Raw genomic sequence first — 13,260 nt, 5'->3', positions numbered from 1 at the left:
ATTCCTTGTCCATAAAACAGCACGTCCCCTTGTGCCTGTCTGGCTTCGATGTCAGTGCTTTCATGTTCTGGAATGCCCTCCTTCTGTTTCACGGATCTAAGGCAGAAATTTCCTTGGCCCCGGCTCAGCTCCTGCTTCCTCCCTCTTTGCCCTAACCCTCAATTATGGGTTTTCCCTCAGAATTCCTGAACGCTTTTATTGTTTGTTTGATTTATTTGTGATTTAACATGTGCTATCTTGTATATCTATTTCATGGATCCTCAAAAATTGATTCTTATCTTCCCGCCTCTGCTTTTAACATCTTTTGACTTGGGATGCATATTACAGTTGATGACGTTGGTTTAATTACAGAGCGTTTCTTTCTTAGAGCTAAAAGAATAGGGCTGGCCAGGTGGCGCAGCGGTTAAGTTCACACGTTCTGCTTCTCAGTGGCCTGGGGTTCACTGGTTCAGAGCCCAGGTACAGACATGGCACTGCTTGGCAAAAGCCATGCTGTGGTTGGCGTCCCACGTATAAAGTAGAGGAAGATGGGCACGATGTTAGCTCAGGGCCAGTCTTCCTCAGCAAAAAGAGGAGGATTGGCAGCAGGTGTTAGCTCAGGGCTAATCTTCCTCAAAAAAAAAATAACAGCGCATCCTACAATCAGTGGTGTCTTAGAGGAAGTGAAAAGGAATATTTTCATTCTTTTGTGTGTTTATTTCCTATCTATCCAACCAGACTATGTGCTTTTTTTTTTTAATTTATGAATTGTTTATTTCTGGAATTTCTCATTTAACTTTTTTAAAAATTTTTAAAAATTATTTATTTATTTATTTTTTATTGAGTTAATGATAGGTTACAACTTGTGAAATTTCAGTTGTACATTAATGTTTGTCATTCATGCTGTAGGTGCACCACTTCACCTTTTGTGCCTACCCCCCACCCCACCTTTCCCATGGTATCCACTAACCTGTTCTCTTAGTCCACATTTTTAAATTCCTCATTTGAGTGGAGTCATACACAGATTATCCTTCTCTAGCTGGCTTATTTCACTTAACATAATTCCCTCAAGGTCCATCCATGTTATTGCAAATGGAATGATTTTGTTCTGTTTTGCAGCTGAGTAGTATTCCACTGTATATATGTATCACAGACTATATGCTTTTTGAGTCAAAGACATGTCTTATGTTTCTTTCTTTTCTTTTTTTTTTAAAGATTTTATTTTTTCTTTTTCTCCTCAAGGACCCCCGGTACATAGTTGTGTATTTTTAGTTGTGGGTCCTTCTAGTTGTGCTATGTGGGATGCCGCCTCAGCGTGGCCTGATGAGCAGTACCATGTCCGTGCCCAGGATTCGAACTGGCAAAACCCTGGGCCGCCGAAGTGGAGCGCGCGAACTTAACCACTTGGCCAGGGGGCCGGCCCCTGTTTCTTTTTTTTAAACTTCGAAGATGTGCTTTAATTTAACTGGAAGGTTTTTATGTTTCTTTTACCTTCCACATTGTCCAACATAATACTCCACATGTTTCTAGAGGCTGCTGCTGACCAGGTAGGATCGATGACTTCTGCTCCCTCTCCCAGGCCCTCGTGCTCAGTTTGGGTTGGTGAAGGATCATTGAAGCCGTGATACCGGAGGAGGCCACGTCCCTCTTCCCAAAGCTAGGACGGGGCTTGTCAGTTTATGAACTATAAATGCAGAAATCTCTCTGGGCCGTTCTTCTTTTGCCCTAAGGTCTAGTAGCTTCATTTTTCCCCTGTACCCATTTTGGCTCCCCTATCCCCCACTGCTGGAAAGTTCATTGCTTCTAAGGAACAAAAGGTTGCTTCCATGGGACCTCAGCCACAGCTGTGGGAGGCCTCATCAGCCCTGTCTGTTACCGAGCAGGGAGGGGCAGGCCTAGGGCCTCCGCAAATCAGGGCCCAGCTAAAAGGAGAGGCTCTAGGCAAAGCCCATCCTGCCGTCTGGTGCTCTAACCTTGAACAGCCCCCTTAGAATCTGAAGAGGCCAGTTCACTGCTCCCAAACCAGTTGGTGGTTAGCGACAAGAGGATTAAAGGCCCCCAGGCAGAAGGGCTAACTGTGAGGAATGACTGGCACGCCCCTTCACCGCATCCACAGTCAGAACTCCTCAATGGAACTCTATTGATCTCAGGCCCTTGGGCACGCAGGAAATGGCTCACTGTCCCAGAAACGCTGGGACTCTCGTCCCAAAGGATCTGGGAGCCGCAAGCATGCCAGGCATAGGTTTCAGGCTTGAGTATAAACTTGTTATTCTAGGAGTCCACAGTAACTGACTAGAGTTTAGAGTTACCTGGACTATGGGTGAGGGGAGGAGGCCTGTGAGAGAGGAACAGCATAGCTTTTTACTACCCGCTACTCTTCAAGGTTTAGAAAGTCAAGCGAAGAGAAACTTTCAACCGTTCATTCACTCAGCAAACATTACTAAGCAACCACTACAGACCGAGGACTAAATTTGTTGCTGGCTGAAACACGGTCCCTGGAATAGATTAGTTTAGGAAAGAGACAGCTGCAGACAGACCCTCTCAGCATAACTTGGTGGACGTTATGATGGGAGATAAGCGGAGGATACTGAGAACACGGAAGGGGATTCAGCTTGGGTAGGAGAGCAGAGAAGGCTTCCCAGAGAATGTAAGTGTTGACCATGATTCAGAGTTAGGAAGATGACAAAAAGGGACAGCACGTGGGAAGACTGAGAGGCACAGAATACCGCGGCGCATTCAGGGACCTGCGGGGAGTCCTGCGCGGCTGACCCAGGCGTCTATGGGACGGGGCCGGACGAGGAGGCAGTTCAGGCTGGGTCTGAACTATGCCAGCACCCTCGCGAGGCTGCTCCTCTCCAAGCTGTCTCATGTGATCAGGCCTCCAAGAGTAACCGAGATGGACGTTGACTCTAGAGGTCAGAGTCCCACAGACACATAAATAGACAAGGAGGCTCCTTTTGGGCAAACCTAAAGCAACAGCCACATGAATTTTCCATGATGCAGTCCCTCCGGGCTGAGGGCTGGGAGGAATATGAGAGGGGAAGCAGAGCGAAGGGAAATTTCCCTGGGAGAGGAAACCAGATTATAAAAACAGGGTTCCCAGTGCAGGGGACTCTGTGGTGGTCTGCCTATGCCTTAACGTCTTTAGGCATGCTCTGCAGCCACCTGGCAAAACCACCAACTATCCCCTGTGAGCAGGAGTCCTCATAAGGCAGCTTGGAGCATTAAAAAAGAAACTGCCCCACCCTTGGCAGAGGGATGAGAGTGCAGCATAAGTGGCTAAAGGCTTGGGTTTTAGAGTCACATCTGGTTTGAATCTTGGTTCTGCAACCTATAAGCTGGGCAACCTCAGACAAATTGCTTAACCTCTCTGAATCTTGATTTCCCGTTCTTTAAATGGTGATCCATACTACACAGAGTAGTTGTCCGTATCAAATGGAATATTACGTTTAAAGCACAAAGAGACTCACTGCCTCTGTTCATACCTAGTAGATACTCAGTGAATGGAAGCTATTCTTAAAATACTACCTGCTATTTGTAGGGTGCTTTGAACGTCTCAAAGCATTTTTATAATTTGCATCTCATTTATTCTTCCAAGAAGCCTCTGAGGCAGATGGGCAGTGTTCCCATTGTACAAGCAAGAGCTGCGAGTAGTTTCCAGGCAAATTCCCCATGCAGTAGGTTAGGGGAAAATCGACCTTATGTGACGGAGGAGGCATGGTGCCTAGTATATAACACATGTTCAAAACCCGCCGCTGGACCAGTGAGGAATACGAGTCGGAAGCACAGATGAAAATGGCAAGGCCTGGGGGGTTAGCTGGAGGCTGTTGAGAACTTTGGAGGTAATCCTGAAGGGATGGACGACGAAAGGGGAGTGTTATGCCAGACGGCGGGGAGGGGGGTGGGGGCTGGGTAGAAGGTATGTGACGGGTCAAGTCAATCACAAAGGTAGGAGAGGGGAGAAAAGGCAGGGGATCTGCGTGAGGAAGACAGGAGCCATGAGAGTGGTCTGACGGGCCACGTGGGGAGGGTCTTGAAGGCCTCGCAGAGTCACAGGCAGTCTATCAGAAGCCATTCACGCGCCGCTTCTTGAGTCCCTCCTCTAGACTAGGCCTTGTGACTGATAAAGGAGGAAATAAAGACACAGTGAAGGTTTCTAAACAAGAAAGAAAGGACAGTCTCTGAGGAAGATGGTCCCAGCAGCCGTGAGGAGGATGTCCTGGCCATCAGTTAAGCCTCGTGCAGTCAGCAGGCCTGGAGCTAAGCAAGGGGCCAACCCAGAGGAGGAGGATCCTCAGAACCTGGTGAGAGGCCGGGCGGTGATGGGGGCCAAGAAGGAGGGAAGGCGACCAATATCTGTCATGAGCCTGCTCTGCGCTGGCCACCGTGGCAGCCCATCTCAATCATCTTTACAGCCCGTGGTAAATACAATCATCTTTGTTTTATAGATGGGGAAATTGAGGTTTACAAGAGATTAAGTAACTAGATGACGGTCATAAAACTCCTAAGTGATGAAGCTGGGGTCTGAAAGCAGGTCTAACTCCAAATCCTAAGCTTTTCCTCTTAGAACACTCTGCCTCCTGGCGAAGGAGAACGAAGTCAGAATATGCCTGAGATTGTGAGCCCGGGCCCTGGAAGACCTCACGACTGTGGGCAGCGGTCAGGAGCTGGGAAAGCGGAACTTTCCATCAAAGAAGACTTCTGGGTTTTGGTTTTGGTTTTGTCTATGAACTCTCCAAATTTTAAACATGTGTGTGCAGGGCATGACATCCAAGTGGGAATATCCTATAGACAGCTGGAAAGGTATGGGGAGAGGGGCTGAGGACAGGGATGGATGAGTATTGAGAAGTCCTCTATGGACAGGCGGTTGGTGTCTGAAGCATAAGATGCAAGCCCCTCTAGGGGGTAAGTGTTGGAGTAAAATGCAAGGGGGAAGGACTGAGTCCTTTGGGAGTCCCACAGCTAATGGCAGGGGCACAAGGGACAAGGAAGGAGGAGCAGGTACCACCTAGACCCACAGACGGTCAGATGCACACATGGCCGCTCTGGGCGTAGGTGTTTCCCAGGGCCGCTGAGCTAATCCGCCTTCTGTTCCATTCTTGACACTCACTTATTTTCTAAGGCTCAACTCAAATTTCCACAACCCTTATTAGAATCTAAACTTGTTCATCTTGTGAGTCCCATATGGTTAGCTTTACGTGCTAACTGAGTTTTCGTTGAGCTAAACTGAACAGTCAAAGAGAGAAAAAAACGATTTGGGGATGACAGTTAATTATTTTTTCCCAGCCATATCTTCTTCGCTTGTGAGATGGAATAATCATGGTCAGGATTAAGTGAGATATGTGGAGAAGGCATTTAGCACAGTTCCTGGAACGCGGTTGTTCATTAACTGGTAATTATTATTATTAGCTGGCAGTGACCATGGAAGTAATATAACAGGAGTCCAGGGTGAAGAATTTCAGGAAAGAAGGAATGCTCAACAGTTCCAAGCCCCTTTGTGTATCTCAGGTGGCCTTCTCTCTCTCTCTCTCACACACACACACAGACACACACACAAGCGTGTGCGCATGTGCATGTGCACATGTGCACCCATGGTGAGGGATGTTAAACAAAATATAAAACTCCTCCATGGATATCCTCTGGATTTTTCCCCCTCATATGAGGAGGAGATTCTTAGCAATCTAAATTTGGTCCTACAGAGGACAGTTGAAATGACCTTCATGGCTGGTTGAATGATTTAACATCAAAATTGTTGGAAATTTTGATTCCAGCTAGATAACAGGCCCACCTGTATGCTTTGGTTTTTACTGGATTCTCTAGGTAAAAGTGTGTCTGCCCCACAGTTTGGCAGCTGCTTTGGGAGGGAGATATGGTACCTGAGTCCTCGGGTCAGCAAGCATCACACTGTGCAGCCTGTCACAGATGGAAACCACTACTGCCTGACACAAACCCCCTCTGTGACAAAACAAAGCCGCTATGTGCAGAGCTTCCCCGCAGAGAATTCTCTCTCCTCCCATGAGACCTGTGGATGGATGAGGGGGCAGAACAAAGACCTGGCATCTGGAGCACAATTGTGTGAGAAGGGATTTTCAGTGACTTGACAGTTCTCTATTATCACAGCCTCTCCCTCCCGGTCAGCAACTTTCTCCTCACCTTTGGGCCTGAGTGTGCACCCAAGGCCTCGAGTTTATCCACTAGGATGAGGACTCCGAGAACCAAGCCTCCTGGCCCAGCTCCCTCAGGACTCAGCTTCCCCGGAGGCCAGGCCCACGGGACCTCGCTGCCTGCCCCTCCTCTGCCCTCGGTTGTTCGGTTGTTCGGTCCTCATATCACTGAGAAGCCCAACCTCTCAGGCTCTGCTCTCCGCCCCTCACTCCCCTCCCCCACCTACCAACCCACCCCTTTTCAGGGCATAAGGGACCTTTTCTATTTGCAGAGCCTAAAGAAACCGGTTGCCAAGGTGACAGGAGCAGGAACAGCAGGGAGCCTGCCATGGGGGAGGGGCTTTGCCCCCAAACAGCTGTCAGTGGGAGCGGTCCCAGCTGGGACCAGAGCGTTTGCCTGCTCTGGGAATAGAGCCCCAAGGAGAACACATTCCTCTCCGCTTTACTCCCCCCTCTGCCCCCCACCCTCAAGTCTCCACTGGTTACTTTCCCTGGGGGCAACCAGCCAGCCAGCTCAAAAAAAGCTCCAATAACAAACAAAAAAATGCGCTGGCTCCATGTACACACACGCACGCACACACACACACACACTCACACGCATGTGCGCATGCTCTAATCCTTCAATTCATTCACAGTGGGTTGGCTGGGCAAGAGGCCAGAAGTTACCTCTGCCTGGGGAACTGTGGAGCCCAGGGCAGGTGCGGCTCCAGGCTGCCCCCATCAGGTCATGGGGATCATTTCAGTCTTTTTTTGTGCCAGAGGCCCTGAGAGGATCTGCAGCCTCCTGGACCTCCCCTGCCTTCCCTCTGGGAGCGGGGTTTGGGGTGGAACCACAGGGTTTACAGAGAGGAAGGGGTGGGAGAGGAAAGGAAGAATAAATAGGAGGGGATGGTGGGAGGCAGGGACAATGCAAAGCCTACTGGTCTGTGTCTCTGGGGAGAGGGTCTTTGTGGCCTGCCACTCCCAGCTGCTCTGTAGAAAGTTCTGTAGAACTACCAGTCTCTGCGCTGTGTACAGCCACATACTGTTAGTCCCAGGCCACACCTGGGACCTTGGACCTCAGTCTGTAACACCCTGGTGTTGGGCTTTCCCAGGCCCAGGAGAAGAGAGCTGAGGCTCTCTGAGCTCTGGGTCAGGACTCAGACAGACAGGCCCAGGAAACCCCAGATGACTGTAAGAACCGAGAGAGGCAAATCTGGCTTGATGATTCAGAACACAGGATCTGACTCAGCCAGACACGGAAGTGGTTCCCAGTTCTGCCACTTAACACTTATGTGACCTTGAGGGACATATGGAGCAAGTTCTTGGGTGACCTTTCCGAGCTTCAGTTCTCTCCTCTGTAAAATGGATAAAAAACACCTACCTTCCAGGGTTCTTTTGAAGGGTAAAAGAGGTGGTGAGCATAAAAGTGCCTAACGTATTGTTTAGGACACAACAGACGGTTATCAGGTGTCCAGTTTTCGAGACCACAGGGTTGCCTGGGAGCCTTAGGAAGAACCCAAGAACTGGTCTTTCTTTTGAAGGGTCCTTAGAATCCAGGGCACGGGCTTCCATCTAGGGAGAGGTTGCATTTTGGCCTGGGCAGGAATGGGGTTCTGAGAGAGTCCTGAAGCCCTAACACTGCTCTAGGGTTTGTAGGTCGAATGAGAAGGTAGAAGAAATGCTAATTTGGGGTACTTGCTCTAGTCCAAGCTGCTATCAGCTCATTGTAAGAGCCCCTCGTCTTTCCCCTTCTGAGCCTCAGTTTCCCTTTCCGTGAGAGGAAGAGGCTGGACTAATCTCCAGAGAAAACAATGCCTCGAGCCGCAGGGCAGTGAGGCCTCCGCAGGGAGGTGCCTTCCTGGGCTCAGTAGGGACCCCGGGAAGGCAGAGACTAACCCTTTGTCCTTGAAACCTCAAAGAGGTGAATAAAGGCCTTTAATTCCGATTCTTCCCAGCTCACTGTCATAACGCTCAACTTGTGCTCTCCTCTGTCTGTCTCGAATACCTTCCCCTACTTTGTCTGTTGGGTAAATCCCCCTTGCTTTAAGACTCGTGCCATTTCCTCTGAGGGACAGCATCTCTGCCTCATCCTGCCTGGCACCGAGACAACCCTCTGTGCCCACACTTACCTCGTACTTACTCTTATAACAGAATTCATGAAACTAAATGGCTTTGCTTATCTGTCTGCCTCCCTCCTTTGGACTGCACACTCCTTTAGGTAAGGAATCATATTTTGAGCATCTTGGTTAATCTAGTAACAAGCATATAGTAGGTTCTCAAGAAAAGACAACACAGGTTAGATGGGATGGTAATGTGATCTGGACGAGGACAGGGGTTAGAGCTTGTCACAGGGATGTGACCAGGCTGGTTCTCTCTCTAATGCAAAGCCACGTGGTCCACCACGATATTTATTCCTGTGCTACAACAGCTTGGTCTTGTTCCCTAGACTGATAAGTCTGGCTTCCAGGGCTCTTGGCAGACGCTCTCATTAAAGATTGCCACATTAGGCAGCACCGGGAGAATCTGAGCAGGCCAGGAGATGAGTCTAGCCCCAGGGAATACTGATTCATCCCTTCCACAGAATTTGCCTCACAAGGAATCTGCTGGATAATTTTTTTTAATCTGCTAGATTTACTCTCAAGTGCTACCCTCACTGGCAAGCCTTTCTTGGCTCCTCTCCCCAGGGCTAGATCGTGCCTCTGTGCTCCTACAGCGCTCAGATCTCACATACACTAGAGCACTTATCACACTGTCCTGCATTGGCCTTGTCTGTCTCTCCAGACCGTGCCCTCCTGGGACGGCACGGCCCAAGTCTTATTTATTTCTACACACCCAGAACTGGCAAATATTAGTCAACAAATGTCTGTTGAATGATGAGAAAATAAACTTCCCATTTCCCCATCTCCCTGTGTGGTTCTTACACGCCTGTGGCTAGCCTCTATCCTTTTTGCTGCCTCTTAGAGAATTTCAAAATAGTCCAACTGCCAACTTCCACTCACTCAGGTTAAGAGTCATGAAGTATACTCAGATTCATCACTGTGCTCATTTATTCCAACTGAGGGGGCTGCCTTCTGTAAAGCTAGACTAGAACCAGGAAACAGAATCAGGAACTGATGAACATCTCAAGACTGGAAGAGGGGAGAGAGAGACACACGGCTGGAATCTGAGCATGTCCATGGTAACAAGGAAACTGTGAAAGTTTTCACCTGACCCACGTCCTCCTGGGTTTTCTGGGATAGGATCCTTCTTCCTGGAGCCCTTACCTGGTGCAATGAGGGGGTGGGGAGCCACAGTGGGTACCATCCGGCTGAGCCCAGCTCGGCCCTCCATGCTCCCTGGCACACTGCTGTTGCCATCTCCTTTCTTGAGCGGCTCCATCACACTGTCAGTTATGCTGGGCTTGGCACCTGCGGGGGAACCCTGAGCAGTGTTTCTGCCCTGTGATGGGGTAGGCAGAGGCTGGCTACCACTTGGTGTGGGTTTCAGGGCCAAGCTGGGCAGGACAGGCTGAGTGGGGGTAGGGCCCGAGGCTGCTGCAGCTGGTGTCTGCTGTGTTCGGAGGGTCAAGTTCTGTACCTGGAAAAGAGGGGTCTATAGGAGTCCAGAGAATGCGGGTGGGAGTAAAGCCAACACACACTGAAGATAGGGAAGGAGTTAGGGACAGATCCGGGGATGGCTGAACAGAACGGTGGGTTGTAAAATCAGAGAGAAAGAGAGAGACAGGATGAGTTAGGCGCTGAAAGAGGAACCAGGAGCAGGAGAGTTTCTAAAGGGGACAAGAAAGAGTGCTAGTGATCGGATCCATCAGTAGAAGAAATGGAATTCTGGGACAGGATGACTGCTCAGGCTGGGGCAGGCCCGGGTAGGCAGGCCAGGCTCTCTCTCCCTTCTGTGCCCTCCCCTCCTCCCCCAAACTATCAGGATGGGATGCGTACCACTTAGAGAGCATCCTCAGATAACAGCGGGGCATGGGGCTTCCCACGCTGGAAAAGGGCAGGGCAAAAGTGAAAGTTAATTGACCAGCAGCAAGGCCACCAGGCAAAGGCTTATCTTGTCCTCAGCGTAAGGTTTACACCAGGCTCCGCGTGCTCATTCAGCCTGGTCCCTGGTGCCCTCTGCTGGACACACAGAGGCTGTGCCAGGCTTGCATCTGACCAGTCTGATCATCCTGCTACCAAGTGCTCTCCACGCCGGTCCCCATTCTGTAGCTGGGGACAGGGGAGACCAGCGTGGGGGGGTGTGTCCGTCTCCCTCACAGCCCATAGACTCTCTAGAGCCATAGCATATCTGTGTGCTCCCGGCAGAAGGTGGGGACCCAGGACTCCTCTTTGCTCCCTCCTCCATGCCATTTTTCCTGATGCCTAGAGGTGCTAGCATGTGTAATCAGAGTGGGACTGTCCACTTAAAAAGCAATGACAACAACAGAAGTTATTCTGGGGAGGGTGTAAGGTATAAAGGTAGTAACGACCAGCCATTGTGGGCCATCACGCTTGGCTCAGCATGCTGCCCTCTGACTCCTGACCTATGTTGAAGGAAGGAAATGGTCAAGAGTGGCTGAGGCCTTCCCAATGGGGAATGAAGGAGCAAGTCTGGGAGCCCTGGGATGTCCCGTCTCCCTCCTGCTTTCCTAGAAGATCCCAACCTTTCCAAAGATTCAAAGCTCCTCCAGGCTTGGGCCCATACCCAGTATCAGTACCCCTCTCTGGGGTGCCCACCCCCCTGCCCTCCCACAAGCAGGGAATCCTCACCTGGGCGGGGGTGGGGGGCCGGGCGGGGGAGCCAGTGCCGAGCTCAGGCTGCACAGTAGCGACGGTGGCCGTGGGCGTAAAGATGAGCTGAGGGGACAAAGGAACAGTGCCGCCTAGGCTCCTAGCTACCTGCACCAGGTTACCTGGCTGGGCCTGGAATCACAGGAAACGAGGCGCCTTTTACCTGCCCAATGTGGGCTCAGCCACAGACACAGTTAGCCAGGGAGCAGATACGGGGAAACAGGGAGGCAGGAAAGGGAAGGGGTCCAAGGGGATCGCCCGCAAATCCCAAGAGCCTTGTAGTATCCTGACCCAGGCCGGGCAGTGAGGAGGGTGGCAGGGGAGAGCCATTCTAGGGCTGCACCCAGGTCAGGTTTACTCCAGAAGCCTCTGTGAGGAGCTTATCCTAGAGGGGACCAACATTCGCAGGACACCCTGAAGTCACTCTCGGCAGCAGGGAGCTGGGCCGAGACTGATGCCCTGGGAACGTTTTCCAGGTCTAACCACTCCTGACTCCAGGTCTGGGTCAGAACAGGACTTTCCTTGAGAAGGGATCAAATAGATGTATTCTTTGGTCATCTTTTCGTCAAACTGCGATTTGTTGGGGGCGGGGGGGAGGGGTGCAGAGACAGCAGCAGTGGAGAAGCCACAGCGACTGGATCTGTGCTGTGTCTGCATCTCCTTCCCTGGGCTGCAATCTCTCCTTTACACCTGTGCCTAAGAGGCGCAGAGGGCCTTAGGAACCGCCCAGGCCACAGGGCAGTCTCTGCATGACGCCCACCCTGCGGGTCTGGCTGGGCGGCAGTGTGGACATGCTGGTGTCTGATAGCCTGCTTTCCCCAGAACCCTGTGACGCCCCTATGCTTGCTCCTCTGGGCGTGTATGCCCTGCTTCGGGGAGGGAGGCAGACAGGCCTCGGGATGCCAGTTGGGGCGGCTGAGCAGGACGGGGGGTGAGTAAACTGAAGATGAAGGCAGGTTGGGCGGTGTACAAGGGGGCTGTCGGCTTCGCTAGAGAAGTGGAGTCTGCTCCATAGTGTGCGTCTAAGCGGCCGTTCCCTGCGCACGGAGCTGCTCCTCACACACTGAGCTCAGAGTCAAGAATGGAAGTGCCAGGGCAAGAGCAGAAAAGCTCCAGGTGTCCCATTCAGGCCACGGGAGCAAAGGGAGGGGCGGGACTGTATTGTCCTCAGGAGAGTGTGTCAAGGTGCTGAAGGGAGAAAGCTTCCGAGTGGGAGACGTGGGATCGGACGCCCAACGATCTGAGCCCAACATGGAGCTAGATGTTCCTGTCTCCTAGCCAGCAGGCCGCTATTCTCCCAGGAAATGCTTCTGAATCTTAGGAAACTGGGAGGTTCCTAAGGACCTCTGCGCCTCTTAGGGACAGGTGTAAAGGAGAGATTGCAGCTGTCCAGGGCTGACGCGGTCCTGAGTACATTTGGCCCAAACAAGCCCACCTGATTAAGGGGTGCTAGGGGGACCCTGATTAGCATGGCCCAGCTGGGAGGGCTGTGTGGGCAGCACGTCCTGAAGCTGGCTGCCGCCTTCACACCTGGGCTGGAAGGCACCTCGGGCCCTTGAGCTAGTGGCGGCCAGGCCCTGTGGACTGCCATGGCAGAATAAGACCCCATTTCTGTGGAGTGTATGGAGGTTTGTGGGTTTGCTTCTGTATGTGCCTGAGTGCACAGACCATCGAGGCATGGACCCCTGCATTTTTTACCCTAATTGATTTTGGGGAGTGGTTTCTGGTAAGATGAGGACAAGTGGGGAAGGAAAGGAGGCATCCTGGGTAACTCTATTTCGGCTGGGAACGCCACCCGTCCCTGAATCGTTGAGCCTATACCATAGCTCCCACTCAGCCCTCCAGGCCCCCTTCCTTATTCCGCTCCTTATTTCCTGCCAACTGTCCCCCAGGCCTTCTTGCCCACCTGTCTCTAATCCCCACCCTTCTCCAATCTCCCAGCTCCCAACTTCCCTGCCTCTGTCCTCCTGGCCCCGTGAGCTGTGGCCCAGGCTGGGTACTCACCATCTGGGCCCTTAGATACATCTGTGCTTGGCTTGCGGTCAGGGCTGGAGAAGACGTGTTGCCCAAGAGCACAGCCTGCTGGGCAATGCCCGAGGCTGCTGCCGAGTTAACGTTCTGAGCCCGGTTGAGGAGTTGGGCTGCTGCCGGGGAGGCCGCCAGGTTGATCTGATGAGAGAGATGCATGAGTAGGAAGCAGGGGTTCTGTTGGCTCACTCTGTGCCCTCCCGTCCCTTTCTTTCTCTTCCCCTCTTCTGTTCTTTGGCCGATTCAGCCTTCTTTAGGACCATCTTTGGTCCTCGGGCCCTGGATCTTTCCTCAGTGCTGCTGCATCTCTGGCTACGTGCAGAGCTGCAGGGAGGATC

At 51.7% G+C, this 13,260-nt stretch overlaps 2 protein-coding genes across 8 annotated transcripts in view; one reads left to right on the top strand and one right to left on the bottom strand.

Annotated features, from left to right (window-relative positions):
- Positions 1 to 13,260, top strand: part of TLR12 (toll like receptor 12) — a 131,696-nt gene that overhangs the window by 9,381 nt on the left and 109,055 nt on the right. The window lies entirely within an intron of this gene.
- PHC2 (polyhomeotic homolog 2) overlaps positions 1 to 13,260 on the bottom strand; it is a 117,101-nt gene that overhangs the window by 32,723 nt on the left and 71,118 nt on the right. For 4 of the 7 annotated variants that reach the window (XM_070249461.1, XM_005607236.4, XM_070249470.1 and 1 more), the window contains 3 exons: positions 12,899 to 13,063; positions 10,874 to 10,960; positions 9,389 to 9,701 (listed from right to left, as the gene is read on the bottom strand). In XM_070249461.1, the coding sequence (XP_070105562.1) occupies positions 9,389 to 9,701; positions 10,874 to 10,960; positions 12,899 to 13,063 (565 nt within the window). Of the gene's footprint in view, positions 1 to 6,132; positions 6,605 to 9,388; positions 9,702 to 10,873; positions 11,027 to 12,898; positions 13,064 to 13,260 lie in introns of those variants that run through there. The other 3 variants (XM_023633995.2, XM_070249454.1, XM_070249475.1) reach the window with 2 other exon arrangements.

The sequence above is a fragment of the Equus caballus genome, chromosome 2 (genome assembly GCF_041296265.1).
Source record: "Equus caballus isolate H_3958 breed thoroughbred chromosome 2, TB-T2T, whole genome shotgun sequence".
In the NCBI taxonomy this organism is placed as follows: Eukaryota; Metazoa; Chordata; class Mammalia; order Perissodactyla; family Equidae; genus Equus; species Equus caballus.
Note: the sequence above shows the minus strand (reverse complement) of the source record. Positions and strands in the feature narration are given on the sequence as shown.